A 27,553-nucleotide genomic window follows, 5' to 3' on the forward strand; every position below is an offset into this window, starting at 1 on the left:
AGAACATGCTAACTCCATGCAGAAAGATCCTGCCTGATACACGAACCAAGGATCCTCTAGCTGCAGGCAACAGTGCTAACCACTGATCTACTGTGCGACCCAAGCCCAACAATGACACAGTTTTTAAAAATTGTACCATAAATTGCTGTAGTTAGATAAATGATCATGACAAATGGACAGAATTTGCAGATTTGCAGTTGAAATCATGAATAAACAACAGATGTTTTGCTTGAAGGGGATTTTTTCTCCCTCACCTATCCAGCAGTCCTTTTATTCTGAATTATCGTCATTAACTAAATACTGACTGTGCCTGTACTGAGATCAGATAATTTGCAAAATTAACAGAAAAATAAAAAACCAAAGTGTAGAGAGCATTGTTTAAAATGGGATACTTTCTGACACCATATTCAAAAGAAACTGCATTTCATCCTACTTATAAATGGACTTTCTTTTAACAGAGCATATTTTTTGTGATCCTCAAAAACAAGAAGTGCCAAAATGATACATTAACAACAATTAGCATTTTTAAATTTTTTTTTTTTATTATCCTTGATTAATTCCACAAGGGGAAATTCAGATTTTTGCATATCTCCCCAACTGGGGGAGTCAGAGTACAGGGTCAGCTGCGGTACAGCGCTCATGGAACAGGAAGGGTTAAGGGCCTTGCTCAAGGGCCCAACAGTGGCCGCATCAGGGTTTGAATTTCTGAGCTTCTGATCAGTAGTCCAGAGACTTAACCGCTGCACCACCACTGCAATCACAAAATTAGTATAATAAATAGGACTCAGACAGTGACTATTTGCTTTTAAATTTTTGTGAGCTTAACAATTTTAGTGTCAGAATGCTGCTTCGATTTCCAGCAGGTCTGGGCTCAAGTATCGCTACATGCGGTGCCACTTGTATAATCCCCATAGACTGAATGATAAGACCAAACCCATGTGACTTTCTTCTTCATCAAATGCTTTATCAACAGCTCTTTGACAGGTGTCCTAGTTTTAAAATACACATCTATGTGATTTCTTATCTCGTCATCTAGTCTCTATACAACAACTTCTGATGACACCTATAAAAACTCTAGCTACCACTACTTCTTCTAACATATGAGTAATCACTCAATTGATTATTGAATATATGAATGCTTTTATGTGAGTCAGTGAGTAGGTCTATGTGGTGGCCGTGTTCAAAATAGTTCTGAAAGCCCTGTTGGTGTCAGACAAACAAAACAGAGGGGCAAAAACAAAGATGAATGTTTTTTATACTGTTGTATTTTTGTATGTTTAAAATATTGACATTAGTTGTTACTCTGCCAAGGAACACAGCGTTGGTCTGTCTGTCTGTCTTTCTGTCTGTCTTTCTGTGTGTCTGTCTGTCTGTCTATCTGTCTGTCTGTCTTTCTGTGTGTGTGTGTGTCTGTCTGTCTGTCTGTCTGTCTGTCTGTCTGTCTGTCTGTCTGTGTCTGTCTGTCTTTCTGTCTGTCTGTCTGTCAGCAACATTACTCAAAAACAGACTAATGGATGAAATTTTCAGGAAAGGTCAGAAATGACACAAGGACCAGTTGATTAGATTTTGGCAGTGATGCGGCTTTTAGTCTGGCTCTACAGATTTGTTCAAGATTTCTGTATCATTGCGAGATAGCGGCACAGCGTCACTGTAACTCACATGATTGTGATTCTACTACAAATCCACCTCTGCTGACCACAAATTTTTTAAAGATTTCCTGAGACTTCCTGAGATTTCAAAGACTGAGCAGCCTTGGAAGAGCACTTTTCTTACTTTCTTCATTTTCTGTCTGATTAAAAAAAAAACAAAAAAAAAAAAAAAAACTAAATGTGGTGTCCTATTTTCCCAGTAGCATCTGTAAAAAACAAGGATGACAACTTGAATTCAGTTACAGTGATGTCAATTAAAGCTCTAGCTATCTATTTTTAAGCATTTACTTGTTCATAATGATCTGCATAGTTACTGAAAATATGTATATTTGAAGGGAATTAATCAATAAGTCTATGTGGTGGCCATAGTCAAAAATAGTTTTCAAATGTCCTGTTTGAATTCGTAAAAAAACAGAAGGGGGAAAGAAAAAAAAGATTTAATAAGTATTTCAGTTATGTTCTTGTATTTTATATGCATGAATATGTGAAGAAATTAAAATGTTGACATTAATATACATCTAAATATATGGTGTCCCATGGTAAACAATAAAGATGTCCTATTTTACTGGTCCCAGGAAATAACTGAAATTCAGTTATTATGAATTCTGGCTTTTGATTTCTGGAGCAGCCCCTGTTGAGGAAGCTTCAAGAAAGATGAAACTTTAACAATCAAAATAAAGTTCACTTACAAACATTGACAAAATTGTTGGTACCTTTCTGTAAAAGAAAGAAAAACCCACAATGGTCGCTGAAATGACTTGAAAAGTGATAATAAATAAAAAAGAATACTGAAAATTAACTGATGAAAATCAGACATTGCTTTTGAATTGTGGTTCAACATAATCATTAAATAAAAAAATAAATACTAAAAAATTAAATTGGCCTGGATAAAAATGATAGTAATGAGTCTGTGGAACCACAATTCAAAAGCAACGTCTGATTTTCATTTGCTATTTTCCAGCAAATTATTATTTATTATTACATTTGCCAGTTTCAAGTGATTTCAGTGATCACTGTGGGTTTTTCTTTCTTTAATGGAAGGGTACCGACAATTTGTTCACATGGATTACCATCAATTAATCAGACTTTACTTACCTAGCATTTTTCATACATACGGAATGTAACACAAAGTCTCTTATATCCATAACACTCATCATGTTATAAGTGAAGGACTGAAAACCACAAGGACTGAGGAATTGAGGAAACGGTATCATAAATAATGCATACAATGAGGAATTAAATAAAATAAAATTATAAAATAAATATGACTGAGAATCTACAGTGAATATAATCCTATTTGGATAATGTTATTTTCCATCCCCAGCAGCGGTCAGTGCGGTGCGGGGCTGTGGAAGCGGCAGACCCAGCTACGGGCGGTAGGGGGCGCCAAAGCGTCGCATTGATGTAAATGAACTGTAAAATGCAAACAGGCTGTGTTAGCTGCACTGTAATGACGTTAGCCTGCTGGATGTTTTTCTCCGCCGCTGATGAGTTTGGGTACCGGGGACCAACATCCATGAAGCTCTGCGGCCTCTGAAGCAGCTCCACCGTGACCTCAGCGAAGTTTGCTCGGCGTCCGCTCGGTGATCCTGAAGGTGTGTTGTTATTGTCACAGCTCGGTGCCTCTAACCGGAGACACTGCGTAACGGCAAGCCGTGATGTTAGCCAGCTAGCGTTAGCACGAGCGGCTACTTAAATGGCAGTTCGAGTAGGACGCTGTTCGGGTGTTTTCCACCGGAGTCCGACACACGGAGCATCCGTTAAAAAACAAGGGAGTGAAGTGGAGCGAGATGGCAGGAGGCAGTGTGAGGTTTTATTTTGATTCTGAGCTCATTTATAGTGAGTGTAGCTCACTTAGCTAGCTAGCATGTTGTCAGGCTAAGGTCAAGAAGCTGGCCAGTCTGACAGCTAACGCTAACTAATATGGTACCCGTGTCTATAAACGTGTTATGTGGCAGCTAGCCACACAGCTGCCAGTGTACGGCACCACCGACTAACGGAACGATCCGGTTATCATCGGAGGCTCGGCCGGTGTCGTTTTCACCATAAAGAGGTGGCTCCTTAAAAGTTTCATTAGCTTGACGCTAGCTCGGTGTTGGGCTTCCCAGTGTAACATACCGTGACAGGTTATCGGTGTAACTAGATTGTTATTACTGCCTGACATGTCGTGGAGGTTTAGCTGTGAGGGGTTGATCAGGAGGCTTCAGCTGCACTGGGTGTGATGGTGACCACGTTGCTTTCTGTGTTTATTTGTTGTCATCCTGCTGATGCAGACTGCCTTATCGTACTGCCCTACAAATGGTCTTAATATTAGTCCACATACAGAGAGATACCAATCTGTTATTACACATCCGTAGCTCTGGTAGCGACTGCTGGCTCTAGGGAGGATGTGGTTTATGTGGCACTGCTGTAAACAAGTTGTCTGTCCACGACCACTATTCATCTGGGCTCAATGTAACACCAAGGAAATCCTGCTTGGTTTCTGTCATCATCAGTGGATATCAATAGAACAGTGTTGGGATTGTAAGAACAAGAAATTTCTATTGAAACATATTCTGCTTCTCAATAGTAGCGGACTTGGTAACTATAGCATTATCGTTTGATACCCTAGCCCTAGTTAGTGCTTCTTTCATCTTCTAAGATCTGGATTTTTTTCTATGGGTGTGGATTAAGATTAAGGCAAATTTCCCTTTCCTTGCAAAGAGAGATGCTTGCTGAAAATGACATCTGTAACATAAAATTTATACAGCATTGACCAGAATGAAATACTTTGAGTTATATGTGGCTTCATTAGTTTATATTGTCATACAGACTAGTAAACTTAACAAGCTTATTAAAGCAGTAAATCATATAAACTACCATGGATATATGGTATTTGCAGCAGTCTGTACTGCTACCCTTTAGTCACAACATAAATAATCTGAAAAAAGTGGACAAAGTATTCTCTTTTCCACATAGTCAGAAGAGTACTTTTGGAGTATTCTGGATATACTCCTGTTTTTTTTAACAACCGAGATTTTAAAGTCCAAGAAAAACTGACTCTTAGCTCTGCAACACACACAAAAGTAGTACAGTAGAGCAAAAAACAAATGTGTTATGTTATAGTGATATATAACTGTAAAGCCATTTATCTTTACATGTTTGAGTTATGTGACGGCTGTTTCAGTGTTAACTTGCAACCCTGGACGACAGGATATGGTTGGATAGAATGTTTTTGATCAGAATGGTTCGAAGAGTCAGCTGTGTGCTTTTTAACTTCAAGAAAACCGGTGTTATTTAAGTTACATGTTGCCCTCACAGATTCAGATCCAAATCTCCACAGAGCTACTTGAACTTTGAGGTTTCTGTGCAAACATAAGTGATCATTTTTACTAAACTCAAATTTCTCTGCAGCAAATGTGGTAACATTCGGTCTGTTTAAAGGTTTGCTTTGTAACTACATTTGCAGATCTGGCTTTGTTGAAATGTGGTGTCTAGCTAGTGAAGAGCTCTGTTGCGAGTGTGTTAAATGAGGATTTAACTCGAGATCATTATCCTATGTCAGCGTCAACAACTCTGGTGTTTCTGTGAAGTCTTATCATGCCTACTTTCTGCTTTGCCCGACACATTTTGAGACATTATTGATGCATATGGGACAGTTTTGGCATCATTCTTTGCAAAAAAATATGGATGCTGGCACTTAAACTATCCACAGGACCAGTGAGCATAGTGTTGTGGTGATTGTTTACGGATTAGACATGTTTTCGTCTGACGTCAAACCCAGTACCCATAGCCTGATAAGCATGTGTAGGTCAGCATATCAGTTTTTCACTGACATATTATGCTGCTGCACAAATACAAACTGAAATGTATAAATATTTTATAATTATCATTCTTTTGTTCATTTGTGTCTTCATTTTGTTAAATTGCAGTTTAAAGTACACTTCAGTTAATTTTGATCTATATTTTATACTATTGCTGTCATATTTTGAGCGTCGGGGTTTTTCCTGCATGACAATAAGCATGATTGGTTTGTGTACAGTAAAGGCACAATGTTTGACAGAAATTTATGTATTGTTCTGTTTTTATTTTTTTATTTTTTTACTATCTCATAAACAAATATGTTCTATTGTGCCTGACCAAATGAAACCCCAATTAGCAAGACTAGTTTAGATATTGAATTTTTCTTTTTCTAATCAGTTGTTATCTTTTTGGTGCTGGTGATTAGTCCTTGGTGCTGCCTAAAACCTCTTCAGGGGTGCCAAAATTCCTCTGTGCAGGAAAAATCCATTAGTAAAACGTATTTTGTATCCTCATATCTTGTATCAGGATATATTATTATCACGACTCTCTGCTAACCACATTTTCGATACTAGCCTAAGATGTTACCTAGTGTTTATGTATGAAAAATGAGATGACACATTTTACAAGTGTTTGTTTTAACATCTAAAATTGATCGGGCTTTATCTTTTTTCAATTTCAGTCTCAATAAAGGAAGATCCCGTACACCGCTCTCCCTTAGCATCACAGTTTATTGATCATACTAACATTTCAGTCTCTCAGGACCTTCGTCAAAAGTGTGCATTGAGTACATTTGAGTTAAAAACTCTGTTTATGACGACCCAGAGGGGCCGAAAGCTTAGTGTGATCAATAAATTGTGATGCTCTTTTTTTCTTGAGACTGCAGCAAAATCTTCCAACACACCTGTATCTGAGATAGCTGGTAGTGCTGTAGTTGACCCAAGGAAGTCTTGGTGGACTGAAATGGACTTATTCTGTAGCCTATCACTTATTTGCTGGGGGGAATAGGCCACGATGCACTCTTGCAGCAGTATTTGGAGCACATTAAATCATTTGAACCTGGTTATTTTAGTGAAATGGTGTAAACCAGCGTGCACCTACAGATATTCACATGATTTCTGAAACTAGAATGAAATCAACAGGTAATCCCACTACAGGAACTATTGAAGATTATAACACAGACAAGTGTACTGTTTTTAGATGTTGACATGCGATGTTGTTTACCAAATGCATACTTGACTTTTTGACCGTCCATTTGAATACAATGCAGCCTCATTGTTGGCTTCTTTGACATGCTGTCAATTAGTTTGGAACTGTTAAATAAGTTTAAATAAGTTAAACCAGGCAGTCTCTATTAGATTGAGCTCAAAATTGTGAAAGTCAGAGTTGTTCACACAGTCTGATCCGCCCTTCGACAAAAATTATAGATCTGTCGTGGAAGGCTGTTGATGCTTTTCTCCTTTTAGAAGTTCCACTGGTTATTGTCCCCCCAATAAGAATTTTCTTTAATGAGAGCATATTGGCCAACCAGTTAAACAGTCGAGTGCAAGGCTACAGTCCTAATAGTTGGATGTGTGTTTATCTCTCTAGATACCTGTGTCCATCTAACATTGTAAAACTGATTGGGATAATTTTTTGATATATGTTTAAAGATATAATGGCAAGAGATAGTAATTCACTTTATTTTTTAGACCTATAATTTTTTTTTACTGTTCTTCAAGTGTTATAAAGATAGACTGCCACTATTTCGTAACCACAGTGGTAGTGACATTAAAAGTCGGTGAATACTCCATGGTAAATTTTATTGTTGTTGTATTTTAATTGTTCTATTCACGGGACATACCTCAATCTCTTCTATTCCTTTACCGTTTTAACAGTGACGATGAAAAATGTCCTTTTCTACACAGTGATCTCTGTCACAGAATGTAAACAAGCCTCAGCTGGGCTTGGCATCTGTTGCTATGAAATCAGCATGCCAAGCTATAAATAAAATGATGTGACAAAGTTCTGCAGGCGTACTGGTGTATAATTTAGCCCTCAGTCTATAATTTGATAATTCGGCCTTTTCCAGGCAATCAACCAACCAACCAATGTCAGGTACTTCACTCTGTCAGTCTAAAGATCGTGGAAAATCAGCCATGTACCTCTGTTGTTGAGTGGGTCAGTGTAGGGTATTTAACCTGGGGCCTGCCCCATGGGTTAGCTGGCTAACTTTAGGCTCAAGATTGGTTGAGGATGGTCACATGATGTGGAAATACATTGGTTTCCAAGATGGTGCCAGTGTATGAGGCGTGCCGTCTGCTGATCCAGCTGTTCCAGCTGTTCCGAATGCTATGTGTGTTTGTGCTGTTTGTATCACTTGTTGCACATGAAGTCAACTCTCTGCTGGTATATGATCCTCAAACATTGCTAAATCTGGGAATCTTCTCTAAAGATCTAGTCAATTTAGATCTTTATGGAGAGAAATCTCTGCCTCCTTTCCAATCGGACATCCCGACATACCTCTGCCGTACGACAGTGCCACTCCCTTGGCGAAAACGCCGAAAAGCGGGGCGGGTGTCTTGTGAGGCTGAGGGCCGGGTTGGTGCGCACTGTTTGTGGTGGATGTGGAGCGGTACCTCGCCTTGATGTCTCCCGATGTTGGTTGGACCCTGTCGCTGCCTGCTTGGTACCGGTGGCCGGCTCGGATGACATGTTTCTCCCCCGCGGTCCCTGCTGTCCTCATCCCCGCTGGCATGGGGTGGATCCTGGGAACCTCTCCGTAGGGACCCACTGTCAGCTGTTTGCCCAGACCCGCCAGCTCCTGCCAGGTTTGGCCTGGTTAATGCAAGATCGCTTGCGAATAAAAGATTCATCCTGAAGGATTTCTTCACATCTCGAGAACTGGACTTCCTCTTTGTTACCGAGACTTGGCTGAGTGTTGGTGAGTCCAGTGCCTTCACAGAACTTTTACCTGGCGAGTGTTGCTATTTTAATTCTCCACGGACATCTGGTCGAGGAGGAGGAATTGCAACTGTTTTTAAAGATGATTTTAAATGTAAACAGATATTCCTGTCATCGACCTTCACCAGCTTTGAATTAAGTCTGTTTGAGCTGGGAAGTTCTCACACACTGTTGTGTGCTGTAGTTTATCGGCCTCCTAAATATAGCAGAGACTTTGTAACTGAATTTTCTGGGTTCTTGGCTGACATCATGCCAAAATATGACTGGGTCCTGATTGTCGATGATTTTAATATTCATGTATGCTGTCCGGAAATCCCCTTGGCGAGGGATTTCTTAAATATGATCGACTCTTTTAATCTTGTACAGTCTGTATAGGGCCCGACACATGTTCGTGGTCACACACTTGATCTTGTTTTATCATATGGTCTGCCTGTTTTTAACTTGGAGATCTGTGAAGCATTCTTCTCTGATCATATGCTTGTACTTTTCAAAGCTGCTGTATGTGGTAACACAGTTAAATCTCGCGCCGCTGCTCGCAGACGCCGGGTTATTAACTCTTCCACTGCTGCTGGCTTCTCAGCCGCTTTCAGTCAGAACTGCATCACTCCCAATTCTGTGTGTGATGATGCAGAGGCTCTTAGCTCTTAGTTTCTTGATACCTGTCAAACTGCCATTGACGCTGTGGACCCATTAAAGAGCAGGCAGCATAGAGTTCTACTAGAGCCTTGGTTGAATCAAACAACCCGCACTGCCAGACGGGAGTGTCGCAGAGCTGAGCGCAAGTGGAAAAAAGATAAATTGAAAGTGTCTTTTCTAATGTTGAGATTGTTGGCGTCTTTACCAGTCCACTGTGAAAGAGGATAAAAGGAAATATTTCTCTGATATTGTTGTCTTAAACTGTCACAAAACTTGTGTGCTGCTTAAAGTGATTAACTCTGCTCTGAATGCACCACAAACTGTGGAAGTTCAGCCCTCCCATACTGTGTGTGAAAACTCTGCACTTTTTCACTGCTAAAGTCACTTCTACCAGAGCACTAATTTCATCTCCTACTTATGACTCCTCTGTGTCTGTTCCCTGTTCTGCTGTTTTGGACTCATTTGAGCCTGTGACCCTGCCTTTTGTGCCGGAGACTGTAGGTCATTTAAAGCCATCAGGTTCACCCAATGACCCTGTTCCTCCTCGAGTCTTTAAGGAGGTTTTCCCTACTGTTTGGCCACATTTACACAACATCATTAACAGCAGTCTGTCCTCTGGTGTGGTCCCTGTAAATTTTAAACATGCAGTTGTGCAACCCCTGATTTAAAAACCTGGACTGGATCCTGCTATTATTGCTAATTTTAGGCCTATTTCTAAATTGTCCTTCCTCTCCAAAATCTTAGAGAACATTGTTTACTCTCAGCTCATGAATTTTTTAAATGAACAAAATGTTCTTGATATTTTCCAATCTGGTTTTAAAAGATTGCATAGCACAGAGTCGGCCCTTTTAAGAGTTTTTAACGACATTTTCTATAGCTACTGACTGCATAATCCTTGTGCTTTTAGATTTATCTGCAGCATTTGATACAATGGATCATGACATCCTGGTTGCTCGTCTGGAGCAGTGGGTGGGCATCAGTGGCACGGCTCTGAAATGGTTCATTCTGTGTTGGCCTTGGTGACTCTGTGTCCTCCACTGCTTCTCTCTCATGTGGGGTCCCACAGGGTTCGGTGCTGGGCCCTCTTTTATTTTCTTTATACCTTCTCCCACTTGGTTCCATTCTCAGGAAGCATGGTGTTTCATTTCACTGCTATGCTGATGACAACCAAATCTATGTCCCCTTCAAAAAGGCTGAGTCATTTTCCCTTAAGCCTCTGCTAAATTGCTTGGACAACCTCAAGGCCTGGATGTCCCTAAACTTTCTCAATTTTAATGAAAAAAAGACTGAAGTGATGGTCTTTGGTGGCACCTCTGTGACCCCCCCAGTTGATCTGGGTTCCTTGGCACAGTACGCCAAACCTATAGTTACTAATCTAGGGGTAAAAGTAGACACAGATCTTAAGTTCGACAGCCAGATTAAAGCTGTGGTGAAAAAAAGCTTCTTCCAGTTAAGGCAACTGGCAAAAATAAAACCTTTTCTGCAGAGACCGTACTTTGAAACAGTGATCCACGCCTTTGTGACCACTCGGCTTGGGTTACTGTAATGCATTTTATTGGGGGTTAGTGGGTCCTCCATCGCTTGTCTCCAATTAGTTCAGAACGCCACTGCACGTCTTTTAACTGGCACAAGAACGTTTGAGCACATTTCACCGATTTTAGCTTCACTCCACTGGCTGCCTGTCCATTTTAGAATACATTTTAAAATGCTTTTATTTGTTTTTAAATCATTAAATGGTCTTGCCCCACCATACCTCTCTGAGCTTCTCCACCCTTGTACACCGAGCCGGTCTCTCAGGTCAGCTGACCAGCTGCTTCTGAGGGTGCCCAAAACAAGGCTGAAGCTCAGAGGGGATCGAACGTTTTCCGTTGCAGCTCCAAAGCTTTGGAATGAGCTGTCGCTGCACATCAGACAGGCCTCCTCACTGTTGAATTTAAAAACCTTTCTTAAAACCCACCTCTTCTCGTTGGCATTTCACACCACGTAGGTTTGTTGTCTTCATGTGCACATATATTTTATCTGGAATGGGCAGTCCCGTCTGTTTATTGTTTATGTTTTTATTGTGTATTTTGCTTTTAGTTCTATTATTTTTATCTAATGTTTTTATTGTAGTTTTATTATTTTTATCTTTTGATCATGTTTTTACGCTTCTGTACAGCACCTTGGTCAACTCTGGTTGTTTTAAAGTGCTTTATAAATAAATTTGATTTGATTTGATTTGAAGCTTAACCTTATGGTACAACAAATACCGTTAACCCTACATAGGTCAGAGGTTCACACATTTAGAGCTGCAACTAACAATTATTTTCATTGATTATCCTGTCAGCTATTTTCAGCATTGTCTGATAAGTTGATTGGTCTATAAAATGTAAGAAAAGGGTAAAAACTATCAATCAGTGTTTCCGAAATCCAAAGAGGATGTCTTAATATGTCTTGTTTTGTCCACAACCCAAAGATATTCAGTTAGCTGTCACAGAGGAGTAAAGAATCCAGAAGATATTCACATTTCAGGAATTGGAATCAAAGAATTTAGTTTTTTTTACTCCTTAAAAAATGTAATTAAAACCGCTGAATTAATCAAGAAAATAGTTGGCAGTTATTTTAATTTACAGTTGACAGTTAATTGATTTATTGATCTATTGTTGCAGTTTTCACAGATACACTTACAGTAAAGAATCTGAAACGATGCCTGTACTATTTGTAAAACATTGAATTTGTTGTAAAAGATTTTGCATGAGGTGACCTAATAAATAGAAAATGTTTGTAGAAAAAAATTAGCTGACAGTGTCACGTAAATGACAAGTATTCCCACTGAGAAGCAGACAAGCAATAATCAGCCTTTTAAATGGAAGAAAATCTGCACTCTGAAAATTAGCACCCTATAATTTATTCATCCACATCAGTCACACAGACCTGTCTGCAGTTTCTCTGCATCAGCAGCAGAAATTCTTCCTTCTTGAATGATCCTTCTACAGCTGTTTGTACACCCAGTGTCCACTGTAAAAAGGACACTGGTAAATCAGTTATATCAGCCAGGTACAAACTACACAGGGAGGAAATTTTGTGTCTTCAGTTACATGGTCTGATGTGAACATACAGCTTGCAGTGCAAGGTTTAGTTGTACTTAAAGTTAATTGAAAACAACATGCAATCACCGGCCACTTTATTAGGTACACCTGTTCAGTTTCTTGTTAACACAAATATCTATTCAGCCAATCACATGGCCACAACTCAATGCATTGAAGCATGTAGATGTGGTCAAGACAACCTGCTGAAGTTCAAACTGAGCATCAGAATGGGGAAGAAAGGGGATTTAAGGGACTTTGAACGTGGCATGGTTGTTGGTGTCAGATGGGCTGGTCTGAGTATTTCAGAAACTGCTGATCTACTGGGATTTTCACACACAACCATCTCTAGGGTTTACAGAAAATGGTCTGAAAAAGAAAATATCCAGTGAGCAGCAGTTGTGTGAATGAAAATGACTTGTTGATGTGAGAAGTCAGAGGAGAATGGACAGACTGACAACAGTAACTCAAATAACCACTGGTTACAACCAAGGAATGCAGAATACCATCTCTGAACCACAACACATCCAACCTTGAAGAAGATGTTCTACAGCAGCAGAAGACCACACCAGGTGTCACTCCTGTCAGCTAAGAACAGGAAACTGAGGCTACAATTCACCCAGACTCACCAAAACTGGACAATAGAAGACTGGAAAAACATTGTCTGGTCTGATGAGTCTCCATTTCAGCTGCAACATTTAGATAGAATTTAGCGTAAACAACATGAAAGCATGGATCCATCCTGCCTTGTATCAACGGTTCAGGCTGCTGCTGGTGGTGTAATGGTGTGAGGGAGATTTTCTTGGCTCACTTTGGGCCTCTTAGTACCAACTGATCATGGTTTAAACACCTCAGCCTACCTGAGTATTGTTGCTAACCATGTCCATCCCTTTATGACCACAGTGAACCATCTTCTGATGCTACTTCCAACAGGATAATGCATCATGTCACAAAGCTCAAATTATCTCAAACCGGTTTCTTGAACATGACGATGAGTTCACTGTACTCCAATGGCCTCCACAGTCAACAGATCTCAATCCGGTAGAACCTTTTGGGATGTGGTGGAACGGGAGATTCACATCATGGATGTGCAGCCGACAAATCTGCAACAACTGCAGGATGCTATCATGTCAATATTCACCAAAATCTCTGAGGAATGTTTCCAGGCAAAAGGGGTTCTAACTTTTTGCTAGCAAAGTGTACCTAATAAAGTGGCCACTGAGTGTATAGTGTGATTAGACAGGACATTTGGCAGTATAGCAGATGAGATTCACAAGACGCTATTGATTATGCAAAATAGTCATACATGTAGCTTTAAATTTGTAGGTTGTGCAACTGAGGCTTTTGTTTTTTTAAATATGCAAATTGGAGTGTTGGTCTATATGAGTATCGACTGAGTAAGGTGCATAGGTGCATTGTGAGCAGCAGTGGGGAGATATAAAGTACACCTGCAAATGTAAATGAAATCTGATGCTGTCCAAAACAGCAGCGTAGCCATTTATTCGACCTTTTCCAGAGAAAATATCGTGATTGACCCTGTCCTGTAGGAAATTTGGAGCAACAAGGACTTCTTATTATTGAAGTTAAAGTTGCAGTGATGTGAAACTGGAATGCATTTTGTCCACCACGTCTGCAAAGATGAGAACATTACTGACAAGTTTTCATCCAAAAACTTGGCTTGAACATGCGTGCCTCATTGACCTGACAGGCGTATCAGCTGACTGACTGACATGTGTGTGGTCTTGGTGGCTGTTTTGACTGATGCGAGCTGTCGTCTCACCCAGACGTTTGTTGATAGGACGGATTGTACTCCTCTGTGTGTGTGTGTGTGTGTGTGTGTGTGTGTGTGTGTGTGTGTGTGTGTGTGTGTGTGTGTGTGTGTGTGTGTGTGTGTGTGTCTGTGTGCGTGTGTGTGTGCGGCTCAGCAGCTGCTTAGTTGTGTCAGGGGACATGTGCAGCAGCAGTGTGTGTGTGTTTCTGTGTTTTTTTTCGAGTTGTAGTTTGTGATTTCTGAGGCTGACAGATGTGTTTTTGGGTATGCCTCCCACAGGACTGCATGATACTGAGACACAGCTGCATCGGTTTTCCCACACTACTTTCTTTCTTCCAAACATTTTTGTGTCATTATGATGGCCTTATGCTTTATTATTTTATTATAATTGCTTCCTCTATCTTCAGTAGCTCATCCTTGTACTTCACTACCCCTTTCTTTTCTTCCCTTCACTTCATCTTTCCTTTTAATGGCACTGGTATTGATCAAACATTGCCTGATTGATCATCTGTTATGCTTGAAGCCGGGTCTGTGTTTCTGCTACCTGGAGTCTTGGTGTTTGTGTGCTTCCCAGGGTAATGGTTTGTGTGTCAGCAGTAGCAACCTCCAGCCCTTATTTAGCATTGTTTAGCCTGGTTATGCTACACTACGCTGATAAAACCACGAAGCAATACAACACTCGCACAAGCTGCTGAGGTAATACATTATAGTGAGGGGGCTCATAGTGACATCTTGTTTATGCATTGAATTTTAGGATTTTTGTAGAACACTGAATTACGCTGGTGCAGATGGAAACTGAAGTTGAAGAACTTGCAGAAAGTGTGTCTTTTAAATTATTTTCATTATTGACAATCTGATATCTCAACTGATTTTCTCAATCAGCTAATCATCATTTATCACATTTTCTAATGTGATTTTGTCAAATGTCTTGTCTTGAAGTCATTAAACGATCATCCAAATAGTTGCTAAATAATTTTGTAACGCTGCAGCCCTGCTCCATCAATCACGAACAAGACCCAAGATACAGCAGTGTTTTTTCTTAGTAGTCATGTGGAGTAATTAGTTTTCATCACAGTTTGTCTCGTTCCTTTGTTTGTGTAGTCCCATTAGCTTGAGGAAGAATAAACACTCTTCTGGCAGCCTCTTGACAGTAAGCATCTGATTTAAATATGGTTTTTCATGTTCATCATTCATTTTCCTAAAACTGTTGTGTCTTCAGCAGTAATCCCAATCTCAAAGGACTTTACTTTCAGAAATTGTTTGTGTTTAATCTTGGATGTTGTTTTATTTGATGCCATCAATTACACAACATTATTTTTTTAACAGACTAAATCTTCAGTATGCAAAATCTGAGTAGTACAGTTGAAGTCTGTCCAGTTGAACAAATAATGCAAAGTTTGTGTAGGACCTGTCACATTGCTGATCAGTGTGTGCATGTGTTGATGCATCCCTGACTGTTGCTGTGTCTCCACTGAGCTTGCACCAGTTGACAGATTACAATCTGATTACCTCTGGTAGTTTTAATGCTGGTGAAACAGGTTCCTTCTAGGCACATTCAGTAAACTGTCGGCTCAAAGAAAATAATTGGTTTGATGGGGCAGAGTTGCACTGAAACCAGTGGCTGAACTGATTCAGATGATTTAGGTAAGTAAAAAAAAACTTTAGCTGGTTTTGTCTCTCCTTGGTGCCTTTTCTGTTGTTGAGTCACATCATCATGACATTTTTTGTTGCTCAGATTTAATAAGATGTTTGATCATATTGGGATGTTTAAGTTTGTAACTTTGACTAAACAATAAATTGAACTCATCTTTTTTGTTTGCTTCCTTTTATTTTTTCACATTATATGTTTGACAGAGCATAGTAGTGTGAGGATTTTTGTGAGCTGACATGTAACAAGTGTCTTTGGCTGGATTCAGAAATATCTCAGTTTTATAATTTGTCTCAAGACAGTTTATTCACGTCTCCTGTCTGGTGTCTGACACTTTTAAATACTGGTGCCAAACTTCTCTTGGTCTCTTGGTGACTTGAGGAGCTGATGATACAAGAAATAACTGCAGGTTCCTGGAAAAAACTAATTAAAGAATCATTTGTGGTCACGCCCTCTTCTTCGAGCAAGGCTGATGGCTAACTTTAATATACTAATAACTACTTTGTTCAGTTTTTGGACTAATGCAGTATGCTCTCAACATCTTCAACATCAGTCAGATATTGAAGTATAATTTAAAAACTATATTAAACTCCTGTACTTATCCTGACAGGATGTGTAGGCCTGTCACATTAATACATAGTGGCATTTTGCAGTTATTTGAAAGTTGTTTACATTCACCTGTATAAACACAGCTGGTTGTAGCTCACAGAAATGTCATGCTTCAGTCACTATTTCCACAGTGTTTTCCGCCATTTGTGCCCACTTCTTCTGCTGTGGTTTAATGGTACCAAAGCACTTAACTTCTAATATTTGACTGACTGCATTAACCCTGTAGTCAAACACTGGAAAATTTGGTGGACTTTAATCGTATTTTCTCTTCAAGCAATGGACTGGTTGCTGAAAAAAAGTAATGTGATCTCTAGGGCTGGACCTGAATATCCGAATATTCAGTCGTGACGGTGGTATCCGGATATTTATTTCGAGATCTGAATATTCGGATTTTACACATTTTTTTTTTGTTTTAGTTTAAAAGCCAGACTCTGCAGCACTGCTGTGGGATAGTTTTGTTTTTAAGCCAAATATAAAAGGAGATGACAATAATCTAGAGGAAGCAATTTGTTGGATTTGCAGAAAAAAGGTGGTGTTCAAAGGCACTAATGGCAGTAACCTAAAACTAATAGGCATACTATGAACACAAAAAAGACAAATTATTGAATTTATTTATCCATTAATCACCACTAAAATTTCGCTGCAAATTCACTGCAGTTCTCAGAATTCAACAAATCACTGTTAAAAAGTGCTGGGCAATACATCTAAAAAATGTATCATAATAAAATGTTTTACTGCAGTCTATCGATAATCATTTATCATTTTCAATTGCCTGTTTGTAACCCTTTGATGTGCAGTGGGGGTCAGGAGATACCAATTTTCCATTGGCTTTGCATCACTTTTGATCCATGTTGCACATCAAAGTGTTAATAAGAACACAGTGCACAGTGGCTTGGTGGTTAGCACTTTGCCTTACAGCTAGAAGATCCCCAGTTCGTGTCCCGGCCTTCCTGGGATCTTCCTGCATGGAGTCTCCACGTTCTCCCTGTATGTGTGGGTTTTCTCCAGGTTCTCCAGCTTCCTCCCACAGTCCAGAAAGATGCTGAGGTTAACTGGTGATTCTAAATTGTCTGTAGGTGTGAATGTGAGTGTGATTGTTTGTCTCTATGTGTAGCCCTGTGATAGACTGTTACCTGTCCAGGTGTCCCCTGCCTTCACCTTTAGTCAGATGGGATAGACTCCAGCCCCCCATGACCCTAATGAGGATTAAGCTAATGGATGGATGGATGTTTTTAATAAGATCCAGCAGAAGAAATCTTGATTTGAATATACCCACCTTTGAATTTAACTTTTTTTTATAAGGAATGATCTCGTCTTGATACATGTCAAATAAACTATGCAGTGCAAATTGATTCTTGATTCTCAAAATCAACTTTGAGCTAAAGCAACCCATGTCAAAAAGCTGCAGTAAATAAACTTCTAAGAAGCTGTTAAACTTGAATACACAAAATGCTACAAAATGTTTATCAGCATTGGGAGGCACATAGAGAGTGACCAGGACCACATTGCTGCATGGTGCTGAGATTAGGTGGCTGGCCAGGGCCTGGTATCACTGTGTGCACCCCGACATTAAGCCTCTGGATCAGGCTTAGGTGGAGGTGGTGGGGGACACAGGGCGGTGAGTGTTTTTAGACTGTGAAACTTTTCTTGTCAGGGCCACTGCCACTAATGTGCCTGAGCAGACCTGTACAGAAGCCATGGGGGGAGCACCGAGGATGAAGGGGCTCCATTTTCAAGGCATAGGATAGGCTGTTTATGAGCCAGGAAGGGAGCACACTTGGGATCTGTTCATGTAACCAAAACTTTGTGTTTTTGTTATGCGCCTTAATGGCGGTTTGCTTGTAATGCATTTATCTCTCTGAAACTTTTCTTGTAGCTATTGATGAAGTGTCTATCATTGCTAGATATCCGTATCATTTCATCACCCAGGCCTGGTGCCAAGAAACAGACTCCTACTTTTAGATATTCCTGAAAGTCTTTAATTGGCTCTCTCATCTCTGACTTACTGAAGGACAGCAGGATTCCGTCACACACAAACTCACGGCCAGTCAGTCAGAAATAGCAGCCTAATCAGTCGCTCGGTGTTGTCAGGCTGTAGTGAGCCTATAGCTTTGTCCTGGTGATGACTGATGATGTAAGCTATGTTCACACAGATCCTCTAAGCTGATTGGGTGACTACTCAGGTCATTCACCACACCTGGCAGGACACAGGGGTCTGATTAGAGATAAAGGCGTTGTTTTTCTGCTTGTCTCTGTTTGTTTGGACCTCTTCCTGCTTTGCCTCCTGTAGTTCTGCTCAGACAGACTTCACAGCTTCGATGCACAGCAGACAGTTATTCCTGACGTCAAGTTGGCTTCTCCATTCATGTCAGATAACATTGGTTCTATCCGATTGACCTAAAACCATATCCATGCACAGTAATTACACAGTAGGAAAGCAAGCCACCACAAAAATATGGGCAACAAACAACTTGCACCTGAAACACTGGCACAAAATACAACCAGCAGTTCTGACTACATTTAAGACCACACATGACTGAACAGTGGAGTTTAACTGAATGGTCTTTCAGCGTCAGTAATGCTACAGTGCAATGTTTAACTCTTTATTAGCTTTTTGTGACTGCTTTAAATCTAGCATTTGTTGTTTTTAAGAGAGTGCCGACCTCTTTCATGGGACCACAGATCCCTGACCCCCTGCAATTCAAACACTGAACCAAAAAATAAACCCCCACTTAGCCTCAATAGGAGTATTTTGGAGAGTTGAATACTATTATATTTGCTTTTCTCCATATTTTTGCACCAAATAACTGTAGCATGATATTGTCACCAATCCACAGCACTGAAACTTTTCTGTATGTAGACATCTGTGTAGATAAAATAACTTCACAAATTACCATGCAATTCTTTCCATGTCGCTCGGCCATTGGAGAAAGGAGGACTGAAATAGGGGAGGACATGAAAAGAAGGGATTTGGTTAAAGGATGCAGCAAACAGGAAGGGGAGGAGGATGGTGCGTTTCGGAGAGAGGAGGGGTAGACAAGTCGTCCTTGACTTTGCCCTTCACCAGCCTATTCACAGCCCTCTGCATCACACTGACTGCGTACAGGACTGCTGGACACACACCTGTTGTCTCACTGGAGACACTTAGAAAAGACCACTGTGCAGAGGTGTCGACAAAACAGGCCTACAGCTTCAATACCTTCCACTGTTTCTCAATAAGTTGCTATTTTTTCTATTAATCAGCTAATATATCTGAATGTATCTGTGGTATTTTGCAACTGCCTTGGCTCTGTTTTCACAGCACAAGTTCAGTAGGCAAAATTCTAAATGCAAATAGACAAGGCAAGTTTATTTGCTTAGCACGTTTCATTCACGGGGTGATTCAAAGTGCTTCACATAGTGCATTATTTAAACAAAGGAAAAGCAGTGTCAAAGCAATGAAATTCAAATTGAAAGAATAGAAAAATGACACATAAATAAAACAAATAGACACATCATATCAGAGCATCTTTCACTGCTTCTTGCTGAGCATACAGATCCCTGAGTCAACGCAGCATTAGTCAACACACCATTTTATTTTACTTTGCACCTTAACACTCATGGCATTGGCTCATTCTGACACAAATGATCCAATGTTTGACAGCACAAATCGTCACGATTCAGTTTCAACCATTTGAACTTACCAAGGCCATAGCACTGACAGTTTTCTTTGCATTTAGAGTGTGTACACCACTAACAGTAGTTTTTATTCACCTTTTCTGTAATCTATAAGGACACATGCCTGTTGAACCTTTAATTGCTGTATGCTGTTTTCACTGTAGTAGTTCCAAGCTGGATGTTTATCGGTGGTGGTTAAGTTCTCACCTTTTTTTTGCAGAAACACTGGATTTGCTGATAGCCAAAGTCAAATTCTAGACTTCATTTTTTGAACTTCCCAAACCCGACAGATGATCAGATTAGATATTTGGTATTGTGATTTTTTTAACAGCATTCACAATTCAATTAAATAGCTTTAAAATGCATTACTTTTGCTCTAATGCAGTTGTTTGTAGTCATGGTCTTGATTCATGCCCCACCCTCAACACTGTCTTATTGGTTATGCAGTGTGAGTAACAGCCAATCAACACTGGAAGATAAATATTGAAAAATTCTCTTTTATTAAACAGATATTTTGTTTGTATTTTGTATTTTGCATTATGCGGGTTTTGAGGCCACAATTAGGAGTAAAGCATATCAGAAATAGAATATATACCATTAAAAATTGATAGTATTAATTGATACACTGATTCTGGCAAATTTCCAGTATGCTAGTGTACAGATGGTTTTCAGGGGACTCATCTCCTAACGTTGAATTGTGCAGGGGAAGCTGGAAGGAGGATCTCACTGATCCAGGGCTCCAGACTAGCTTTTTCACTGGTAGCACCAGTGTGATGAACTTTCTTATCAGGTCACCTCCCACCTTGTCACAGGCAAAACACTTCACTTGCTGAACATCTGCTTATCGATAGAGGCCACATTTACTCATGTTTTTTAGGTGCCCCACTGTGCAGGCTGCAGTAGCTGCAGTGTGTGACCAAAATGACCTTGAAAAGAAGAGGCTGGGGCGTTCTAATATCAGATGTGTCCAAGGTGAAACCGAATGATTTTTTTCTACATGTGCTCTTTTCTATGAGCGGAAGAACCAGCGCATGTAGGTGTATTTCATGAGAAGACCGCACTTTAAAATGTAAGTACCGCAGTAGATAGTGTTCATGTAATGGTGCGAAGCTGAAATCATTATTGTGATTAGTGTTCATTTCGTTTTGTGGCCCTAATTCTGCTTAGCCATCGTAATTGAATGGATTTCGATGTATTTTTCCTTCACAAGTTCTATCAGTGTCTCTCAGCCTCCACCTGCTCTCTGATCATCAGGTGTCTGAGTCAGACCTTTCTCTGTCTGCCTCTTCTCTCATTTTCTTTTACAATAATCAGCTACACATCACTTTATCTTTTTAACATGCGTCAACTAACCAGCTTGTATGACACACCAGACAGAGACCCTGAAGTTCTACAAATACTTCTTTCCACCACTGTAGTCAACACAGTAGCAGCCTGAGGTTACAGCGACTCCATACAGCTTCATGATCATCACTCACAGTCCAGAATGAGACCAGTTGAAATTTAAACTTGCACACTCTCAAAAAAAGATCACAAGTGCAACCATTTTGGTCGCAGTCTGGAGCCCTGCACGGACCCCAGAACAGAACAGATGTGGCCTGATGTTTACTGTTTGCTGCTAACTTTAGAAGTCATTGCTCATGGGAAACACTGTTTACCCTCTGTGTGTGTGTGTGTGTGCGTGCGTGCGTGCGTGTGTGTGCGTGTGCTCCAGCCCGCATCTGAGGCTCCTGCTTGGTCAAGGTTAGATTGTGACTTGAGATCTGACTGCTGGATGCTGAGTTTCCATCGTGGTTAAATTTGTGCACCCAGTGGCGTGCGATGTGGGCCCAGTGCGAGTAACAGGAAGAGGGTGGTTAAAGGCATTTCTTACCTTGATGACATGTTGGAAGTTTTCAGTGTCTGGTGTCTACAGCTTGTCTTGTTTTCCTTTCATTTTCCTGTTTGAAAGTCAAACATAGAAAAAACTTCAAAAAAAATAAAAGGAGAGTCGAGATCCCGTTGAACAGACACTCAGCTGCAAAACTTATTAAATAAAATCACAATAAAAGCTTTCCAGTTGACACTTGAAGCTGACTCTTGATACTGAACAGTCGTTTAATTTTCGACATGTTTATGACCAAGATTTTTATGATGGGGTTAAAAACAAGGTTTTGTTTTTGTGTCTTGTGTGTGGCAAAGTAGCAGTGCATTGGCTTCGCAGGGCAGTTCATGCCCTTTTTCTTGTGGATTCATTGTACAGTATTTGTACGCTGTAACTGCCTCTTTACAAAGTGGTGTTTATCGTTTCCATTGCAGATGATGCAGGAAGCGCATTTTCGAGAACTTTTATCTTGTTTCGCAGTTCGACAGCATTAGTGTAGCGTTAGCATGGATATCTCTGTCTTCGGAGATATCCATGCTTTACTAACACGGGCGATGTGAAGCGTGACGTCAGGGTTGGTTGTTCCACGTGATACGGGGGAGTTGAGGGGGAGGTAAGGAGATCCGAGTATTCGGCTCTCAATATTTGGATACCACCACAATGACCGAATTCAGATATTCGGGTCCAGTCCTAGAATCTCAGGTAGCAAGTGAAACCTGAAGGCCACCAGACACCTCTTCCACAACTTTATGCTGCAGATTTAATCAACATTACTGCTACAAACAACAGGGAGGTGCACTTGTTTTATGAGACCCTTACCTTACCATTTTGTTTGTGCAGGGGAGATCGGCAAAACTAAGTAAGTATTATTCATGAGGAATCCACCTGATTGGTTAATGAATGAGGATGTGAGGAGCTGTTAGGGTGTTGGGTGAGCCAGTCAGAGGCAGATGAAACACACCTGGATCCATCCATCCATCCATCCATCCATCCATCCATCCATCCATCCATCCATCCATCCATCCACTCATTATCTATACATGCTTTATCCTCTGTAGGGTTGCGAAGGGGCTGGAGTCTATCCCAGCTGACTTTGGGTGAAGGCGGGGGACATCCTGGACAGGTCACCAGTCTATCACAGGGCCACATATAGAGACCAACAATCACACATTCACACCTACGGACAATTTAGAATCACCAATTAACCTCAGCATGTTTTTAGACTGTGGCAGGAAGCCGGAGAACCCAATGAAAACCCACACATGCACAAGGAGAACATACAGTCAACATAGAAAGACCCCAGGTCTAGATCCTAACCCAGGACCTCTGAGCTGTGAGGTGACAGTGCTATAACCACTGCACACCCTGCTGCCCACACCTGTTTCTCCAGCTCAAAAAACAGTGAGAAGCTCCACCTGGTGGTTCAGATTTGTCAGATCAGATCATGTGTTAAACATGTTATTCTAATCAGTGACTGTTTTTCTACTTCTGGTTTGAGGTTTTCACCCAGAATTTGGAACCAGGCTGCAGGAGTTCATCCACAAGAGCAATACTGAGGTCGCTAACAGATAATAGATAATAAGGCCTGGATCACAGCAGCGTTACAGCTTGTCCCAGAGTTGCTGATTGGGTTGACGTCAGGACTCTGTGCTTAGGGACACAGTCATGTAGAATCAGGAAATGACCCTCAACAAAAAAAAAATCATTATATGCATCAGCATCAACATTTCTCTTCATACATTTCTACAATTATGTGGTGTCTTTGTCTGTTTGATGTGGTAATTTCATAAAAAATATCTTGTGTTCATTGTTACTGTCTCTGGTATGATTCTTTCATATGCTAATCACTTATAATTGTGGTTTTTGTTTTTTGTAGGCTTTGATTTCATTCTGTGGTTCATGTTGTTTGTGAAAGAGAATCAATCTAGGAACATATCTGCTCAGCTGATCTGGTCTACAATTCACAACAGCTGACGTCATCAGCAAAAAGCTGGGAGGAGTAAAAGATGTTCCAGAAACTTGAAGGTCCCAAATGATCAGATTTTGCAATTTATTCTCATCAGAACAACCAGGAGGAGAGAGATTTCCACAGCAATGCATTAGAAATCAAGTTAGCCATTAACTTCTTATGATCTTATGTATTGAGCTTCATTGATAATTAAAAGACGTGTGTGTGCGTGCGTGCGAGCGTATTTGTGTGTGTGTGCGTGCGAGCGTATTTGTGTGTGTGTGCGTGCGAGCGTATTTGTGTGTGTGTGCATGCGAGCATATTTGTGTGTGTGTGTGTGTGTGCGAGCGTATTTGTGTGTGTGCGTGCGAGCGTATTTGTGTGTGCGTGTGAGCGTATTTGTGCGTGTGTGTGTGTGTGTGTGTGTGTGTTTGTGTGTTTGTGTGTGTGTGTGTGTGTGTGTGTGTGTGTGTGTGTGTGTGTGTGTGTGTGTGTGTGTGTGTGTTTGTGTGTGTGTGTGTGTGTGTGTTTGTGTGTGTGTGTGTGTGTGTGTGTGTGAAGTTGTTTGTGGCCATTTGCCCAGGTACAGTACTATTTTCATCAGATGAAGGGAAGCTGCCTGGTTCAGATTTTGTTGATGAGAATATAGTTCGTTTTCACAGTTGCACTGCTGCAGCCATTGGTCATTTAGATTACATTTTAGTTTGCACTACCTTTTTGTAAACTCCCATACACACGGGTAATTTCCTAACTAACTATCCTATTATATATAATTCTATATTATCATTGTGCATGCTGGAACTCATGCCATTTAGAGAGGAGAGTGTAACCCAGGCTGTTTTCTGAAAGTACCATTTACCAATGTTCCCTAAATACCTTAACACTTGACACGTACTGCTGGATGGTACAATTTAATGATAATCTTTAAGTGCCTCTTGTGTTACTGTGCACAGAGAAGCTTCTAGAACCCCCACTCAGTTACCTCAATGTTAGATGTACCTCAGGTAAAACTTCACTGTAAAATCAATCTGGGAAAAAAAAAAAAAAGGTAAAAATCAGGCTGCAAGAGTGTCAGAATTTTTTTTTTTTTTTAAAACTATGGAAAAATGTAACATTCAATGATGGCAAATCAATTTACAATAATGGTCTTTTTAGTTGAACTGAATACATGAAAACAGGGCAATTTTGTGGTTATACATTGTAAATGAACAAATTTATATGTATTAAAATTCAATAATTTTTTTTTTTTTACAACAAACATGTAAATGAATAAATACACTATTGTTTGATTTTACTAGATATTTGATTTTACTACATATTATATGCAATTTCACCAAGCAGGGAAAATCTGTTATATTTACATTTTAAAAATGATTTTCTATCTTTTCAGCCTTAATTTTTTTTTTCAAATAATGGTAATTATCCATAGCAACATTTTATACCAACAAAGAATTTTGTTTACTCTCTGCTTTTATTAGTTCTTATCTGTAATTGTAAGAACATACATTTTTTTTTGCAGTGTAAGTGATTTAGTTGCACCTGATAGATTTTGGGATGTACGCTGGAGCTCTGCTTGCTGAACGTTAACATAATGTAACATATAGCACTACACCATGGATTTTTCCCCACAAAATCAGTCTTCTCAGGTGTTACTCTCAGGCTACATTATAAAGTTTGTTTCTGAGCAAGAACTTTGAAAAATAAGTTAGAGAAAATATCAAATATCCTCCATAATGATTAAAAAGTTGTTGTTCCTGGTTAGCTGGTCAGGCTAAAGGTGCTGTAATGATTGTTTTTGTATGTCCAATGGGTCAGGTGTTCCATAGAATCCATAGAAAAATTACTGGTCAATGCTGCAGCACCCTTTAGCTCTGTGGAGCTTCTCTGTGTGTATGATCTATGTGACAAATCAATGTAAAGAGCTGGGAATGCACATTAAACATAGTGTTGTTTCCTGTCTCCACAGGAAGTGGTGCCCCTGCCTGACTGACACCCTGCTTCTCCAGCCGTCCCCCCACCTCTGCCCCCCCACCCCCTGTCCTAACTGGGTCTCTGTGCTGCCGGCGGTGGATTGGAGCACTCTGATTGGAGGCTTTGCGAGGTGGTTTTTCGGTCTGGCGCCGCCTCCCCCCGGGGCCGGTGTGCGCTCCCAGCAGCCCGTGGTGCCCTGCGCCCCCCCCTCCCCGTCACTGCACACCAGAGCCCATGACCAGGGTAAGACCGTCGTGATGTATAGAGCTGGAGACATTCATCATTTGGTGTTCGAACCTGTGCTTTGGCTTCATGTGTCTGAAATGTAGTGAAATATGTTTGATCAGAACACATAATTTCCTTTGACTGATTACTAAAACCAAATATTATAATATCTAACATTTAGAATTGTCACAATAAATTGCATCATGTCACACCAGCAAAAGGTCATGAGATTTCCCAATGTCTAGCACAAGGTGAGAACAGAGATGAGAACTTTTAGATGGCTGTCAAATTCAGATGAAAAGCAGATCATCACCATCACTGGAAAGTCTAGGTAGCTTCAGTTTGTTTCATGTTTAAGTAAATATGACCAGAATCCATCAGTTTTCTGACTAATTAAAAGTTGATTGAACGTTTTTAATCATGTCTGTGGCTTTTCCTCACTGTGGTCTTATTTGTCACTGAAATAGAAAGTCTTGCACAAAACACAAAATAAAATGAGAGTGGATCGAAATACTATTCGCTTAACCAAGAAAATAATTAATAGAATAATTGACAATGGAAATAACCAATAGTTGCAACCCTGATTTTTACTCGAATAGAAAAAAAGTAGTCATCAAATTCACTACTTATGGTATAGTACAAAAGTATGTTGAATGTAGACATGTGAAACTTTTAACTTCAGGGTAACATACCACAACATGGGCTAAAATGTTAACTCTTAATAGCAGAGTCTCTGGTTGTATATTGTCACATTTTCTCTTCCTGTTTTTCATGCAGATGCCTCCAGAAATATATACCTTAACAGAAAGATAGTTACTTGGTTCATTGCATGAAATGGGTGTTAGTAGGATCTCAAAGTAAAATGTTGAAAGAAGTATAATTGAGTGATAAACTTTACTGAGGAGAAGTAGGTTGACTGTATGATTGTAGAAATCCTCTTGTCAGAGTGGAGCTGTGAAACAGCAGCATGAAGTCCAGAGGAGTTCCCACTGTCACCTCCTGTACAAATGTTCCTCCCTCTGCAGGAGGAGGCGCCGTGCGTCCGCCAGGAGCCATGTGCCTCCCTCACACCAACAATATGGACAGCAAGCTGCAAGGGGCGGGGCCAGGGGGAGGGGCTTCACTTCAACCACAAGGAGGAGGTGTTCCACTGGAGCCCTTCATACACCAGGTGGGTGGGAATGGTATGAGAGGCGCAGTACCTAGAAGTCACAAGTGTTCATTCTCTTGGAAATCACTCACTATACTCTATATAGTGCACTATATAGGGTACTGGCCATTTTGTAGTGCTGTCTGAATGTTAAATTCCAGATGTTATACCCTATGTAGTGCACTATATTTATCCCACAATGCACCGTGAACAGTAGTGTACAGCCAACAATCACTAACCAACAATATGCACCAGCATGCACTGTGCAAAGCAGAACGCGAATGAGACTAACGAGAGTGTGAAAACCTGTCGTTCAAATGTAAGTAATTTCCTGTTTAGGTTGTACTGTCAGATTTGATTTTCCCAGTTTTCTAGCTGTGTAATAGACTTAATTTGATGTGTTTGAACGTCACTACTACAGCACAAATCACGGCTTGCGAGTGACGGAATTAATAGCTTGAGCAGGGTCCGAAATGTTACTTTTGCCTACATAGTTCACTACAGAGTTCATTATATAGTTGTCCCTAGATAGGGAGTAGGGAGTGATAGGATGATTTCGGACACAGCTATAGTCTTTTGGCTTTTTTGGTAAGGATTTACAAGAAGAGTCCTTCACGTCAAGGTGAAAACAGATTTC

General features: G+C 40.3%; 1 protein-coding gene across 2 annotated transcripts in view; it reads left to right on the forward strand.

The window, feature by feature from the left end:
- Window positions 1-3,062: 3,062 nt before the first annotated feature.
- Window positions 3,063-27,553, forward strand: part of ip6k1 (inositol hexakisphosphate kinase 1) — a 40,706-nt gene continuing 16,215 nt past the window's right edge. Inside the window, exons 1-3 of one of the 2 annotated variants that reach the window (XM_023294093.3) lie at window positions 3,063-3,244; window positions 25,537-25,784; window positions 26,792-26,937. In XM_023294093.3, coding sequence (XP_023149861.2) covers window positions 26,821-26,937 — 117 coding nt within the window. In that variant the 5' untranslated portion in view covers window positions 3,063-3,244; window positions 25,537-25,784; window positions 26,792-26,820. Of the gene's footprint in view, window positions 3,245-20,672; window positions 20,828-25,536; window positions 25,785-26,791; window positions 26,938-27,553 lie in introns of those variants that run through there. The other variant, XM_023294091.3, reaches the window with a different exon arrangement.

The sequence above is a fragment of the Amphiprion ocellaris genome, chromosome 5, assembly GCF_022539595.1.
Source record: "Amphiprion ocellaris isolate individual 3 ecotype Okinawa chromosome 5, ASM2253959v1, whole genome shotgun sequence".
NCBI classification, from domain to species: Eukaryota; Metazoa; Chordata; class Actinopteri; family Pomacentridae; genus Amphiprion; species Amphiprion ocellaris.